This window comes from Coffea eugenioides, chromosome 4 (assembly GCF_003713205.1).
Source record: "Coffea eugenioides isolate CCC68of chromosome 4, Ceug_1.0, whole genome shotgun sequence".
Classification (NCBI taxonomy): domain Eukaryota; kingdom Viridiplantae; phylum Streptophyta; class Magnoliopsida; order Gentianales; family Rubiaceae; genus Coffea; species Coffea eugenioides.
Genome location: NC_040038.1, coordinates 9,308,958 through 9,324,449, shown reverse-complemented (window position 1 = coordinate 9,324,449; position 15,492 = coordinate 9,308,958). Strand labels below are relative to the sequence as shown.

Here is a 15,492-nt window from a genome sequence, read left to right as displayed (position 1 = left end):
TCCGTGACAATACTTCTCTAGAGAAAGTATTCTAAACAAAGCAAAAAAAAAAAAAAAATGGGGGATCCTTGATTACTCTCCTAAGAAAGTTTCAAATGAAATGAGAAGATTTGTGATTCCATCCAACCACAAGATTTTTGTCTTTTGTAGTTTTGTGTAGGAAAATAGGGGAAAAAAAAAATTTATGAACAGGGTTAGTAAAGTTCCAGCTTTCCTATAATTGTAGAACAAAGGAATCTTTCTCCAATCATTAACATATAATTGTGACCCATAATTAGCATATTCCACGACAAATCAATTGGGGTATGAGTTCCTTTGCCTACTTGCAAAATTCGTGACTGTGATAACTTTTCTATTTGTTATAAATGATTATTTCTTAACAAATTGGTTAAATTTGAAACATTTCATCGCTTTGATAGTTACAAAACAACATTAAAACCTTCCCATACTATAATATAAAAAGTTTTATTCAGTAATTTAAGTTAATTCTAGCGTAAATGCTGCATAACCCTTAAATTTTGGCACTCTATTCATAAGATAGACATATATTATTTACATTTAGTAATTAAAATTGTAACTATCACGCAATTAAATGGTATAAAACTTTCAAAACACAACTTAAAATCACTATAAAGTACCTCCTCTCCAAACTGTAATGGGAATATCACACAAAAGATTTCCATATTTACATCTTTCATTTTTTTTTAATCTCTATGAACCCGAAAATCAAAATCAACCACAGGTGAACAAAAAGAGGATAGAAAGTTCAAAAACTTATGACCATGTTAAGTGCATCTATTCCTCATTAATTGTTTTAGTACAATTAATTCGACCATAGTCTTAACTCTTAAAATTTCTTGTGCAATCCGACCATACTCTTAGCCCCTTCACATAACATAGACACTTGAAATTTTACATGTTATAAGTGTATCAAGATAAGGATGCTGTAGCAAATTTTTGTACTTATCTTGCTATGTTATGCTTATTATACACTGGTGCAGCCTCTTTTGCATATTTCCGGGCTGAATTCATTGCCAAACAGGCCTTTAGACCCCGCAGCCGCAGTGCTGCTCTTTCCAAGTCAGTGCGTTTAATTCGTCAAAGTTCAAACCCAACAACTTTTCTTTCCATCCTGTCTCCTGTCTTTCCCCTTTTTCTACTTTTCTTCCTTTCATGCTTCAGTCTTGGTCCTTCCAGTTATCTTCTTCTTCCCTGCCTTTATCTTATTATAACTCCAACTACTTGACAACTGACCGCTTTTCATTTTTTATTTCTTTTGAATCATTCAAAAGCTTTGCTAAGTTTTTGGCTGAATGCTGATCACTATATACTACTCATAATTCAGCTTCAGTTTCAGGTTTGTCTTGAATGGTTTTTTATTTTTGTCCCACTTTCTTCTTCTCTGCTTTTTAGCTTACTTATTCTTTGCCTGTTTTCTGCTCGTGGAAAGTCTCATGTTTGGATTTTGAGCCGTGTTGGGTTTTGTTTCTGTGTTTGGTGTGTTCATGGATGATACTAACTCGTTTGCATTGGCACAATTTTTATTTTATGCTTTTTTTTGTGCGTCGGTTATGCTTCTGATGATCAAGAAACTCCTCCCCCCCTCTGGGGTTGTTCTTAGGAGAATATGATTAGGAACTCTTTCTGTTTACATAAACTTGAATGCTCCGAAATGATTACATGGAAGAATTGCTTTGTTGAGTGAGAAAATAAAAATAAGAAGATGTTGTTCAAGTAGTACAGAGAGTTGTCTATCTACTGAATTACTAAGCTGTGGCAAGTTCATCTGGTAAAAGAAATTAATCCAACTGGAAATTTCAAAGGACCACAAAAGGAGGTTTTATGTCTTACGTGTTAGACGATTCAATCAGAAAGGGATTTTAGTCTTCTCAACAGCTAGTGCACTAAATGATTCCAAAAGGGCCATAACGTTTCAATTTTCATAAACAGAATTTAAGCTGCAATCAATGTTATTAAATATGGTAAATTGTATTACAGATGAATATCCAGTGATAATCAGGGTTATCATCCCAGAGAAAGTTTTGGTCTTTTGTTCGAGCATTCAATCATTGAGGTTATATCGCTTCATTGCAAGTAACTTTCAATCATCTTTTCAGGCATTTCGATGTAAAATGTATAGAATGTGCATGATTTTGTTTTAGAATGGAGGTATCAGGTGTGGATTTGGGAAACAAGATCAAAATGAAGAAAAAATAAATAATCCAGATGGGTTACTGAAGCTTCAGACTTTTTCCAATTATTACATGATAGCAGCATTTTCAAAGGCATCAATCAAAAACTAGCCTAATATAATGCTTTATACTTGAATCGGGCCAGATTTCTCTTGTATTAAGAAAAAAAAAACAGTGTTTATTTTTGACTAATAAGCCCAAACTAGAAGTTTGTTCAGTTCACATGTTTTCATAGATAAGTAATATCATATCCTATAGAGATTTAAAGTTGAATCATCATTTAAAGCAAAGACCTGAATGTAAATGATTGAAAAAATATAGAAGACATTATGATCCTACTGGCAATGTGATAGTTCAGCACTAGTAGGATTGTAACAAAGTGAACTTTTTTTTTCCTGGCTTATGAATCAAGTTAACAGCAAAATCTTTTCTTTTATTTGTGGCTAGCAGTAAATTGGTATTTCTTAGATTGGGGGTTTTTGAATCAAGGAAGAAAAAAATCTGGGATAAGTTGTAAAAGATGATGTCAAAAGCTTCTGGACATTGAGCATTCTATACGTTGTTTCCTGATTGATTTCAACTAAGTTGGTTGTAAAGGATTTAATGCAGTAGAAGCCTTAAAAAAAAAGTTTCATCAGGATTCCTGGTTGATTGGAAAGTTTTTTGCAGGGGAAAATGGAAATTGATTTTTTCCAGGGTTATTGGAGTTGTATCTTTATTGATACAGAATTGATAATCATTGTTATGTATAAATAGATTGCCAATTGTTATTGATTTTGTTTCTTTATAGTTCAAAAGTGCACAAACATAGATTATTGTTGGTACAAGAATATAGTAAATCGCTTTTATTATATTCTACAGGAGGAGTTTTTAAGAAATGGCTGCATCTGAAAGGGATGTGACACCAATGCTATCTTCCATGGACTCGCCTGTTGATGAGCAATATGACTCTCAGTTCAGAAGGTTTACATCTGGGACAAGGAGTGCATCCATGTCTATCCCCATGAACTCTGTAGATTACTATGACAGCGAAAACAGTTTTGTAGGTTATACTGGTCCTTTGAGAAATGAAAAGCAAACACCTTATGGACAGATGAGTGGTCCTTTATATGTTGGTCATAAGAACAGTAATGTGTTTCGGCGTACACAAGGGTTGTTAGGGAACAAAACTACTGAGACTGCAGTAGAAAGATATCCCTCATTGAATGGCGTGGACCAGAATGTTCGGTCAGATAAAGACCATGCTGGGAAAAATGACCATCTTCTGAAGTCCGGGCAACTGGGAATGTGCCATGATCCTTACTGCACAACATGCCCAAGCTACTACCGTGTTAAAGGGCCACAGGCGAAGTCCAAATCATCTGAGTCATTGGAACAAAAGGTATCATTAACTGCCATAAGATTGGGTTTTTCTCTAGCAATTGGACAATGATGATAAGTTCTTTTGGACTGCTTTAAATCTGAAGTCAGAAAAAGTTTTCGGTGACATAGTGTTGAGTTTTAATTCCAGCTCTGCACTTGCAATTCAATTTTCAATTGTATACCCATCAAAGAGTAAATTTTTTGCCACATTATTGGTGTACTTACTGTTCAACCCTGAAAAACTTTGTTGTTTTCTCTGAGGAAGTTTGGATGAGCTTGTCTTTAATTCATTAATCTACTTTTCTACAAAGCTGCAATCTGGCATTCTATCATTTTCAACCTTTTCTATGTTTGATTTCTGTCAAAAACCTTTTCTAAAGACCATAACTATGTATATCTGGATGAGCATGAGGGTTCTTGGCCTCTTGCAGTGCATCCATTCCCTAATACCTTCTTTGCATTCTTTTTCATATTTCCAGCTTTCGTCTGCAGTTAGAGCTCTTTTCCAGCTAAATTATTCTTTCTAATCATTTTCAAACTGAAATGGATTTTAACTTTTTTTAGCGAATTCTATAGTAGAATAACTGGTCGCAGATAGTGGATAGCTAAATGGATTATTTTCTCTATGTTACAATTAAAACTGCTATATGAAGTAGTGGGTCAGTTTTGATTTCAAATAGGCAATGTTTTTGGTTTATATTCTTATCCTCTTTGAAATGTTTGCTCATGCTCGACCTAATTTATAGTATCTAGCCTTCTTGTTGGAATGTGTATTAGAGTGCATGAATAATTACTTTACTTTGAACTTAAACTTTTGGTTAGATTACCATTTCATCTAAAAGATTAAGTTGGTAAAAGAAGAGTAAGTCTCTTGTTGCAATTCTGCATTTATGGCTAGTAGTTCTGCTTGCTTTGTGTTGTTTGGTTATTGTGGTAACCTCTATGATAAGGAAGCACCTTCTTTTATAATGTATCATATTAAGTAAATGCAGATTTGCTATAGTTGTCATTGTTTGATGTGTTATCTTCTATTTGCTGCAATTGTAGTTTTGTCAAATACAACAGACATTTGACGTGTTGGCTTACATTTTACTATTACTGTTGTTAGGTGATTCTTTATGAGTATTCCACGCTTATACACCTAATTTGTAGGGGGTGAAACTTAGATTTTAGTGGCACGGGCTATAATTCTTTCTGTTCATTGGGGTATTGAACAGTTACTATGCTTAAGCCCTTTGTATGTGTTGTGCTTCTATCTTTCATAATTGTTCGGTGGAGCTGCAAGGCTGATTGATGGCACTTTTATTTTTATTGGTTTTCAAAGTTGTAAAAATAGTTTAATTTTAAACTCAGCTCATTCTTATGTCCTGGGGTTCACATCCCTACGTGTTACTGTGAAATGTTTGGAATTCAAGTTTCTTGATGTACTCATACAGTTCTCCTGCTGCACATCTGCAGTTCCATAATATGCTCCGTGGAGATGCAACAGGCTGGGCAAAGAAAATTTCATCTTTCATCTGTTCTTATATTCCGCCGGTAATGAATCCTCATGCAAAAGTTGTTCAGCGGTGGAACAAGTTCTTCGCAATTTCTTGCTTGTTTGCCATTTTCCTGGATCCATTGTTCTTCTTTCTGCTACATGTGCAGCAGGTATACTTTGAATTTACTATTTTTAAATGTGGTAAGATATACCTTTTGTGAATTTCTTCTTTTGCAAAATTATAAGTGTGCATATAGGTTTTACCCAGAGCATTATCAAATTCATGGTTGCCATATATTAGGTTATGTCAACAAGTGGCTATTCATTGAAGAAATACTGGCCACAATCAGAAGAATTTTCTCACTTGCATTTATATTTTAGTTTACAGTTTCCACTTAGTGATATAATTTTTCTTCACCCCCTCCTCACAACCAGAAAAGGGAATTTACTCAGTCAAGGATAAGAGCATATAGAGTGGGAGGGGACCTTTTCAGAAAATGAAATAGATTAACCCAATAGTGGATTTTATATTGGAGGCTATGAGACAGAATCATCAGTCAGGTCGTAGAACATTTACAACTAGACTTGCTGTTCAGCTTGGAAAAAATAGTGGGGCATTCAGGTTGGATGGGTTGGACAAGGTATCAACATGCATTAATGAGGAATTTGCATTTCAGTGAACGTCTCTATAATGTGAAGGATTTCATAAAGTATAACATAGTAGTTTGGACAGTATCTGATAGTGCTCTAAAAAGATTGTTAGTTGGGTCTTTGTTCAAAAAGGAGAATAGTGAACAATGGAGGGATGAGAATGTCTTATCAATTGGATAGCATAATAAACTCAAAAGCTGCTACTTTCTGTTCATCAACTGAACAAGATTTTCCTGCAATTGACTTCTTTCCCTTTTGGAACCAGGATAACAAGTGTATAGTACTCAACTGGCCCATGACTACTACGATGGTGGTTTTCAGGAGTATGACTGATTTGATTTACTTAATTCACATGCTTCTTCAGGTAACTATGTTGCATAGAATGGTTCATGATGTAAATAATTTTATAATCATTAACTTGGTTTTGATCAGAAGCTCATTCACTATTAGAGGCAGGTATGAAATATATAGTATAATAAAGAAAATGGATCTATGAAGTTGTACTCAGTTACCAAAATCTAGACAGTCATGTCATTTCCTTAGACTAGATGCCAAGTTAAAAGCCCCAGTAGTAAGGTGGCCTTAATTAGCTGAGATGGAAAGCAAAATAATTTCTAGCCTTAAAAGGAAAGAAACAAAAAACAGTATAAAATTCATCGAAAATCATGCTTTGCGAGACCTTATGAGATTATGTGTTTCAAGTAAAAGATTAAGTGTAGAGGGAAGCACTATGAAGGTAAAGTTGTCATTTAAGCCAGGAAGAGCAGGTTGGATTCACTACCCTTTCACTTTGTGTGACTATTCATTGTTCCAGGTGGTATTCATGGTGCAACACTTAGTGATACATAAATAAGTAGAGTCTTGCAGTTCAAAGAATAACTTTTACCAGTGGTACATTTACATGCACCTACACACACACATATATGCATTACACACAAGCACATGTGTGCGCATTATTTTCTTGTCATGTATTTCATAGGTAGCATTTGATATGATGTCTTGAAGGCTTGGTTTTGCAGTTCAGGCTTGCGTATGTTGCTCCTGAATCCAGAGTGGTGGGAGCTGGAGATCTAGTTGACCATCCAAAAAAGATAGCGATTCATTATCTCTCTGGATACTTCATTATTGACTTCTTTGTAGTATTGCCACTCCCTCAAGTAAGAATTCATCTCCCCAAACTCCTCTTTCCTGCATTACAGTGTTGTGTCTTTTCAATTTCTTTTCATCCATAGTCTTTTCTGTTTTATAAGGTGGTAATCTACGAGCTATGAGCACATGCAGTTTTTATGGCTCCTATTCTCACCTCCACCCACGCACCATAATTTGAGCAAGTGCTGAGGCCTGGAGAAAAGGATCCAGGCCACATGTCTGGGGGCATGTAAAAAGGATGATCCTCTTCTCTCTAACAGCTAATTTGAAATAAAGTTTTAATTTGACATCGAGCATCCAGTCCTGCATGGACGGAAGAATAAGTCACAAACTTAGTAAAACAACTTAAATCTGGACTTTCATGAAGACATGAACTCAAATATGGACTCTTAGAGTCCTCCCAGCTTCCAGGTCTGGGATTCCAACCCTGGACCAGGCAGTTGGAGGGTCGGAAGGCTGTGGAAACGGATTAAAAAAGTCCAATTCCTTAGGTGGTTGAAACCAATTTCATCTTTTCTATATGGATTTGTACTTACATTTGAATCACATTTTGGTAAATGCTTTGGCGATTAATCTTGCCAAACTCCTTGTTTTTTATTCCTTTATTGTGTTGGAGTTCTAATCAATCATTATTTACTGTGCAGATCATCATATTGTTGATCTTACCAGCTTCCCTCGCATCAAGTGGTGCAAATTATGCAAAGAACCTTCTGCGGGTAGTAATCCTGGTTCAGTACATTCCAAGGTTGTTTAGATTTCTACCTTTGTTGGCGGGTCAGTCACCAAGCGGCTTTGTTTTTGAGACAGCTTGGGCAAATTTTGTTATAAATCTTCTAATATTTGTGTTGGCTAGCCATGTGGTGGGATCATGCTGGTATCTCTTTGGCTTGCAGGTTGGTGAAAACAATAGGTTTCTTGATTTGATTTTCTGAATTTTCAAGTTCCTTTATCACTATGAAGCATTTGATCCAGTAATCTCATGATGGCTAAGCTAATATCGCTCATCTAGTTAATTAAATGGTGTAACTTCTTAAACTTCCTTGTACTTTCTACTAAACTAATGCAGCACGGTCCTGATCATACTTTCATTTCTTAGCTTCAAATTTCAGTATCACATACTTTTTCCAATTTAAAGATTATCATGACAGTATAAAAGAAGTACTACTGATTGCTATTTTGACTTTCTTAAGATGTTAGGAGAAACATTCAGTTTGTTTGAAGAACTTTTTCGCAGCAGAAAATTTAGATAAGTTTTGTAGTGACAAGGTCCTTTGCGAGTCTTGTGATGCATATTTTTGACTCCTTAATATTAGTCAACATTTCAAAGTACACTCAATTGGAGTTTGTTGCAAGGCTGATAGTCCAGACAGAGAAGAGGAGGCAAGGAAATCCGTAGTTTGGTAGCATTAAGAGTATGAACTTTAGAAAGCATCTTTGCTGCTACCAAATACTTTCTTTTTTCTCTTTTTTTTTTTGGTTCTGTCCTTCTATTTTGAATGTGTAACATGTTAACTTTACTCTCTCTCTCCCCCCCCCCCCCCTTGTGCACAATGTTTCTTTTGGAATGTGTCTTTGTGCATTGTTAAGCAAGTTGTAGGACAGTGTATTATCTCTATTGCTACCATTTGGAGGTCAGTTTGATGTGTTTGTTTATAATGTATTGTTTCCAGAGGGTGAATCAGTGTCTTCGAGATGCCTGTCATGACTCTGGAGTTCCGGGGTGTATGAATTTCATAGATTGTGGCCATGGTAATGATTATAGTAAGTTCACTTCAGATCCAACATCACTGGATCATTGGAATCATTGGAAGAGCAATGACAATGCAACTGCTTGTTTTAGTGGTGATAATTTCTCCTTTGGAATCTACCAGCAAGCTGTAAACCTTACCACAAAAGAGAGCATTGTCACTAGATATACATACGCGCTGTTTTGGGGTTTCCAGGTATCATTGAACATTTTCTTCTGAATTACTGCAAATCATGTAAAGTCATACATTATACTACGCACTTTAAAATTAAACTCCTGTGATTTTCTTTCTGTATGTCTATGCCATGGAGAAACAAATTAGATGATTGTCTACACAAATTACCATATCCTTTTTGGAAAATTGGTGCATATGTTCTAAAATTTTCTACTGCATGTGATTTAAAAGATGCAATTAGCAATCACTGCAGAACTCCTTGCCTGGGTAGTGTATGTGCTTTGTTTTTCTCCTAATACTCTTGTTTGTTTACATTGAAAACAAGAATGTGGCCCTGTCTCACAGACTGCTAAATAACTGTCTTGTTTCTGTAATGTTCATCTACTGTTGTCCATCATATCTCTTGATGGGGGAGGTAAGTTCCTTGACTTACCCCTCACACTTTTGTGTTCAAATGTAGTCTGCATAGAAATCTCAGATCTGTATGTGATGCCAATCTGTCACTAACTGTTTCCGTTTGCAATGAGCATCATATAGTCATTAATGTGCAACACATCAAATTTACAACTAATGCTTTTTATCTATCTTCTTTTCGTGGGATATGGGATTTGTAAGTTGGCCAACAAGGGGCTTTTCAAACCAGGAGGACATCAGCTCTCTATTTGAACACATTGTCCAAATTATCATTGATAGTTTTTGGTTTGAGATTCTTCTATAGACAAACTCCAGGTCCTGATGTCTTTGGTACTGATGTATGGTGCCATCAACTCAAATGCCATTTAGTTATCTAGTACTTTTACATTGCTGCTGTCGATTTTTTCAATTATTTCCTCCGCAACCTTAAAAAAGCTTTGTGACCAAGTTGAACCATTAGGATGATTGCTCACAGATCACTGTGATCTATTGATTAATGCAATTGCTTTCATGCCGAATGAATGATCCATTATTCCTTTGACAATGTAATTATGGTTAACTGGGTTTCTTAAATTTGTATTCTTTTAACACTTTTTTTTGGCTGTTCTGCTCCTTTTTGAAGCAAATAAGTACGCTGGCTGGGAATCTAATTCCGAGTTATTTTGTTTGGGAAGTTCTTTTCACAATGGCCATCATAGGAATGGGTCTTCTGTTATTTGCTTTGCTTATTGGAAATATGCAGAACTTTCTCCAGTCTCTCGGTCGCAGGTAGAACTTTTTATTGGCATAACACGCATTTTTTAGTGGATTTTGTTTGGTGTGTATTCAAGGAACCACTTTCTTACAGTTTTTCCATACATACGTTTCATGAGACTCATGAATACAGACATGAAGATAGAAATTTTCCATCAATCATTGACAATGAATTGTGCGGTGGACGTGTTTAAACTTCGTCTTTGCTTTCTTCCAGGGGTCGGCTGAAAGAATTGACTTGAGACACTATGAGAATTAGGCAGCCACACATTATGAATATGAAATCTTGTGACCACTGCTTCACTCCAAGAACTTTAAGGGATAGCTGTCCTTGTGGCAGACCCCCTTTTTTTTATGTTATCTATCCTTGTGCAGACTTTAAGAACCTTCTTTTCAATTTTACAAGTAGTCCAACTCCAAGCAATCTTAGTATTTGAAGCTCCCCTAGACTTGTGACACGTGACACTAGAGAGGTAATGCAATAGTAGGAGGAAAGAGAGGCTGAGCAAGGATGTTGTAGTCCTAGGACCTCCATTCTTGGATAGAAGTATACTCCTCTACTCCTTTCTGCATCCCAAATTGGATGTCTATCTTGCCTTTTTAGTCAGTATCAAAACAATGTCCACTCCTTATTTTGTAATACATTACTCTTCCTGTTCAATTTCTTTTATAAACTACAAAATACAAATGCAAGTGGTTGCACATGCTGCCAGTATCTCCTTACTTTTGAATGAGCTAACACGACGGACCCAACATATTCTCTACTAAGTAATTAAATTATTCTATTGAGCATTATACTGTTGAATTCTTGATAAATCTGTTGGTGAATCTTTTTCTTTGTTTTCTTTATTTATGATTTTTATTGTTTGAAGAGGGGAGAAGGTGGTGGAGAGAGTAAGATGTCTCTCTTTTGGTATGGGCATTTAAAGGTTAAGTGTATGTCTTGTATCTCGTATTGACAAGCAGTGGGTAGTTGCTTAACCAATCTTTGCATGTTCAGGAGGTTAGAAATGTCTCTTAGACGTCGTGATGTTGAGCAGTGGATGAGCCATCGGCGCTTGCCAGTGGAACTGAGAAGGTGCTGCTTCTTTCCCACCTTTGCCTAGCTTCCAGCGTCTCTGTTTATAAGTTATTTATGTACTACTAACTTTTGATTCTTTCTAAGTATTTCTCGATGTAATTTAATTGAGCATCTTGTAAATACATGTATACACGCATATAATGCATATATATTTTTTTATATTTTTTCTTGCCATGTTCTGTATTTTTTCAAATTGACTCATCTCAAAATTAATCAATGTTCTCTAAGTTCCAATTGGTGAAAATCTTGCCATGCACAATATTTAAGAATGACCAAGTTTCTCCTTTTATTTTCCCCTTCTCTGCATGTCTGTGCTTGTCTGACATAGTATTGCTTCTTTGCAATTGGTCCTCTGTAATTGTGGCATTTGGCAGAATGGTAGTTGACAATGCAAGATGACCCTTCACACAGCTTTTGTTGATGTTGTTCCCAATATTCTCTTGTTGAATCCTAACTCATTATATACTGCTCTCAATGTGTAGGCAAGTTCGAGAAGCAGAACGTTATAATTGGGCTGCTACCAGAGGTGTGAATGAAGAAATGCTGTTGGAGAATCTTCCTGAAGATCTCCAGAGGGCAATACGGCGTCATCTCTTTGAATTTGTCAAGAAAGTAAGGTTTTAGGTTCATATTTCTGATTAGCTTTGTTACTAGCTGTTCAGCCATCTAGAGTTGAAGTTGCTTTAGAACGTGCTTATTGCATTTGGTTTTTTTCATTATTGTTGGTCCATATAGCTCTGTTAATTTTTTTTCCCGCTCTGATAAAATTTTCAGGTCCGCATATTCACCCTTATGGAGGAGCCCATCTTAGATGCCATCTGTGAGAGGCTAAGGCAAAAAACTTATATAAAAGGAAGCAAAATTTTGTACCGTGGTGGCCTTGTTGATAAAATGGTCTTTATAGTCCGGGGGAAGATAGTGAACATTGGAGAGGATGGAAGCTCAGTGCCCTTATCTGAAGGCGATGTTAGTGGTGAAGAACTTCTTACTTGGTGCCTTGAGCATTCTTCTGTAAATAAAGGTATTCTGTACTTCTTGATCTTCACTTAATATCTCTCTTGGTTAGACATCTCCATCTGATCAGTTGGAAGTTCTTTTAGGCTCTTTAAAGCATGAATTTCTTCTTGTGGATTTATTCTGTATAATCTTACCCTAGATTAAAATTTTCCTGGCTATTTCTTTTTTTGAGGGCCCTTTGTAGGTTCTCACATTAGACACATAACCTAAAACTCCTCCTTTTTTCTTTTTCAACCTTTTTTTATAAAACCATATATATTGGTTTCAGAAAAGACTTATATAATGAGGAATTGCAACTTTATAGACCAAATTTTCTCACATGTACTGGACCAAATGCTGTAAAAAACATGGTTAGTATGTTCATCTGTTTGCATAGTAATAGCTTTAGTAGATTGAACTGTAATAGCAGAGAAATGTTTTTGGAGGAGAGTTGGAATATCTTAGATGTCATCGTTCATTTTCTGTAGATAGCAAAATAATGTTAATGCTTTGAATTGTCAGAGACCAGGATTTGGGATGAAAAAAGCATGAGTCTGAGATACAGGATTAATGTGGTTTTACCTTGGCTAACTTTTCGGCCTATTTTAACCATAACCAGATGGCAATTCAACCTTGAAATGACCAACACGTCCATGGGCTGTTTTCCAAACAATGCAGGTTTCTGCAACCCATATGGACTTGTTTGGACAAACTGATCATTTGGTTAGCTTTCTTGCTAGAATGAACCTGAACAGGAATAGAAAGGATGTAGTTTATGTAATCTTGGTTTTACTTCTCAGATGGAAGAAAGCTCAGCATTCCAGGACCCAATACGGTGAGCAATAGGGAAGTAACATGCTTAACAAATGTGGAGGCTTTCATTTTGAGAGCTGCAGATCTTCAAGAAGTCACTACCATGTTTTCAAGATTCTTAAGAAACCCACGTGTTCAAGGTGCTATAAGGTAAACCCTGTTATACTCACTCCCATTATATTTTTCCCAGAAAATATTATCATTCAGTATGGTGATTTGCACAACTTCATTTGAGCGCTCATATATCCATCTGTAATCCTTTTAAAAGGAAGTGGAAATTGAGGAAATGGGTCTGAGAGCTCTTATTCTTTTTCTTAGCAGTTCTTGTTTTTCAAATTCATCAGAAATTGCACCCCTGTGGTGAAATGCATGATTCGTCAAAACTAGTGCAGCTTTTCAATTGGGACAGTCAAATGGTCTTGCTCCTAGTTTACCTACCGGATGCATTACCCAAATCACAGTAATATTTTGTGATCATCTGCCTGAGAATTCTGCTGCATTGTGAACATCTGAACCTTATTTAAACGATGGAACCAAGAACAGGATAAACGGAACCTTCAAATCCTGTTTAGAACATATTAACTCTTGAAAAAGAGTACAAATGTGCCTCAGATGAGAGTTTCAGCACTGAAAATTGCAAGGATGATCAACTTTACCAAAGCTTAAGTAGAGAAACTTGTTAGATTTGCATCACTGGCTGTTGACCTTTATAGCCTAACAAGTCAGAAATTCATGATGTGATTCTATCACTGCAGGTATCAATCTCCTTACTGGCGGGGCCTCGCTGTGAGGCGCATTCAAGTTGCATGGAGGTATTGGAAGAAGCGACAAAGTCGTGCAGACTCCTTTAGCCCGGAACATTATCATACCTCAAGACACTGACCATTAACTTTTCTACTGTATGTTTATGTTTTATTGCATAACTACAGAAAAGGGAGGGTACCCAAAATTGGAAAAAAAAAAAAGGATTGTATGTTTGTAGCCTTGTAGGGCGATTTAGCTAGTCAACTGCACCAATCTAGGTGTTTGTAACATTGCTAGCATTCTTTGTAGTATATGAAAGTAATATCAATTGAATCAGAATCTGCAGTAGAAGAAGGTGCAGCTATTACAGACTCGAATGTTAAAGAAGAACCTGTTGTCAGAATCTTGCAATATGTCAATCTCATAGGATGGAGTATAAGATAAGGTGTTAGTTGCTTCATGGTTCCCTAGGGGACGGAACTAACCTGCCAAGATAACCAAGTCTCGAGCTGTAAAAAAACGTATCCTAGCCCAAGATCTCATGGGACAATCAATAAACAGTGTCACCCAACCTGGAATCCATTTTTACTTCTACTGCACTAATCAATATTGGAGGTCTTTGGAAGTGTTCCTCGTTTGAACGTTTGCATATCTGTTCTTGATTTTACTTGGAAAAATATTAGACCCGAGGTAAAAGCTACCGTAGCAGATAGCTCAAAATCTTTTATAGTTCAAAATCGTAGTCTTGGTCGGTCAGACATGGATAAACTCCTTTTTTCAATCCTTCGAAATAAGAACTCTGAACTATCTGCTTCAAGAAGATAGTTTTGTTCGATTTCTTATTTTCTTAGATGATCACAGAAACTATATGTTGTCGTAAGCCGTTCTATTAGAATACTTTCCTCGTTGCATCGGAGAGGCACTTAGCATGGCAGTGTTCCTGATCGTTTTTGGAAGAAAGGGGTCGAAGAACAATAAAACAACTTGTCCAGTAAATTTTTTGAGCTATATTTGCGCAAAAATAATTTATCAATCCTGATCAAGAAAAAAATCCTTCAGGTCAAGGTTGTTTGCCCATTTGCATCTCTTCTTAAAATAAATCTCTAACACTTCCATTGTGAAGGGCTTATCTCACACTTGGATGTGGGAGAATGGAAAAAAATGGTCTATAAACTCAGGTCCGTGAGCTATTGAAAAACTTGGATTAACCATTTTGAACTTGTGGATTTAACTCATAAGTTATTCGAGTCAACCGTAAGGACCCGATAAATTCTTTTACATGTTTAATTATTTTTTATATATATAAATAAACAGGTAATATTTTAGAAATAGTATCACTTACACCATTAAATCTTGGTATTAGTTAGCATTTGTTTTAAAAAACTATATAGAAAACATTTGTTTGAATGCATGTAAATGCCTAATATGTGCAAGAAACAAAATTTTATTACATTTTCCATTCTAATGAGAAACTAAAAGGAACTACTAGTACTTATTAGAAATCAAAATTTCCTACGAATGGCATTAGCTCCTACGTGAAACCAAAAGAGGATTGAACTATCACACGTGTTTTTGGTTGCCATTAGAACCAATAAAAGTATAACTTACTAGCACTTTCATTATGACTACTTATTATGTCTTCCATTAGAAATTAAAAATGCTATACCACTTACTAGCACTTCCGATTGTTCTCTATGTGGAGTCTAGAGAAACCAATTCAAATTATTCTTGTCTACCACTAGTAATTAGTTAGAGTTTCTTATGCTTCATTCCAGCCTATACGTCCCCACAAAAACTCACAAAAACAATCTCTTCTTCTCCTCACTTGACCAAATCTTCTTCCTTCATTTGCCAAGGAAATTTCAGCTTCATCTTCTTTCTTTTGCTCCCTAAATCTTGCTCTAACCTAACCTATTCTCTTGGAGCATCCTCAAG

The 15,492-nt window shown here is 35.9% G+C and overlaps 1 protein-coding gene across 1 annotated transcript; it reads left to right on the top strand.

Moving 5' to 3' along the window:
• The first annotated feature begins 1,144 nt into the window (after nucleotides 1-1,144).
• LOC113768618 (probable cyclic nucleotide-gated ion channel 20, chloroplastic) lies at nucleotides 1,145-13,960 on the top strand. The gene is made up of 13 exons (XM_027313050.1): nucleotides 1,145-1,357; nucleotides 3,054-3,573; nucleotides 5,013-5,204; nucleotides 5,951-6,049; nucleotides 6,705-6,842; nucleotides 7,479-7,727; nucleotides 8,505-8,777; nucleotides 9,793-9,938; nucleotides 10,924-11,001; nucleotides 11,487-11,616; nucleotides 11,779-12,025; nucleotides 12,801-12,963; nucleotides 13,569-13,960. The coding sequence occupies exons 2-13, from the start codon at nucleotides 3,070-3,072 to the stop codon at nucleotides 13,693-13,695; spliced, it is 2,346 nt and encodes a 781-aa protein (XP_027168851.1). The 5' UTR covers nucleotides 1,145-1,357; nucleotides 3,054-3,069; the 3' UTR covers nucleotides 13,696-13,960.
• The last annotated feature ends 1,532 nt before the right edge of the window (nucleotides 13,961-15,492 follow it).

Bases quoted from the DNA above. Each gene is read 5' to 3' on its own strand.
- LOC113768618 (XM_027313050.1), top strand. From the start codon at position 3,070: ATGGCTGCATCTGAAAGGGATGTGACACCAATGCTATCTTCCATGGAC. The intron at 6,843-7,478 runs GTAAGAATTCAT...TTTACTGTGCAG, and splicing joins TAGTATTGCCACTCCCTCAA to ATCATCATATTGTTGATCTT. The intron at 8,778-9,792 runs GTATCATTGAAC...TCCTTTTTGAAG, and splicing joins CGCTGTTTTGGGGTTTCCAG to CAAATAAGTACGCTGGCTGG.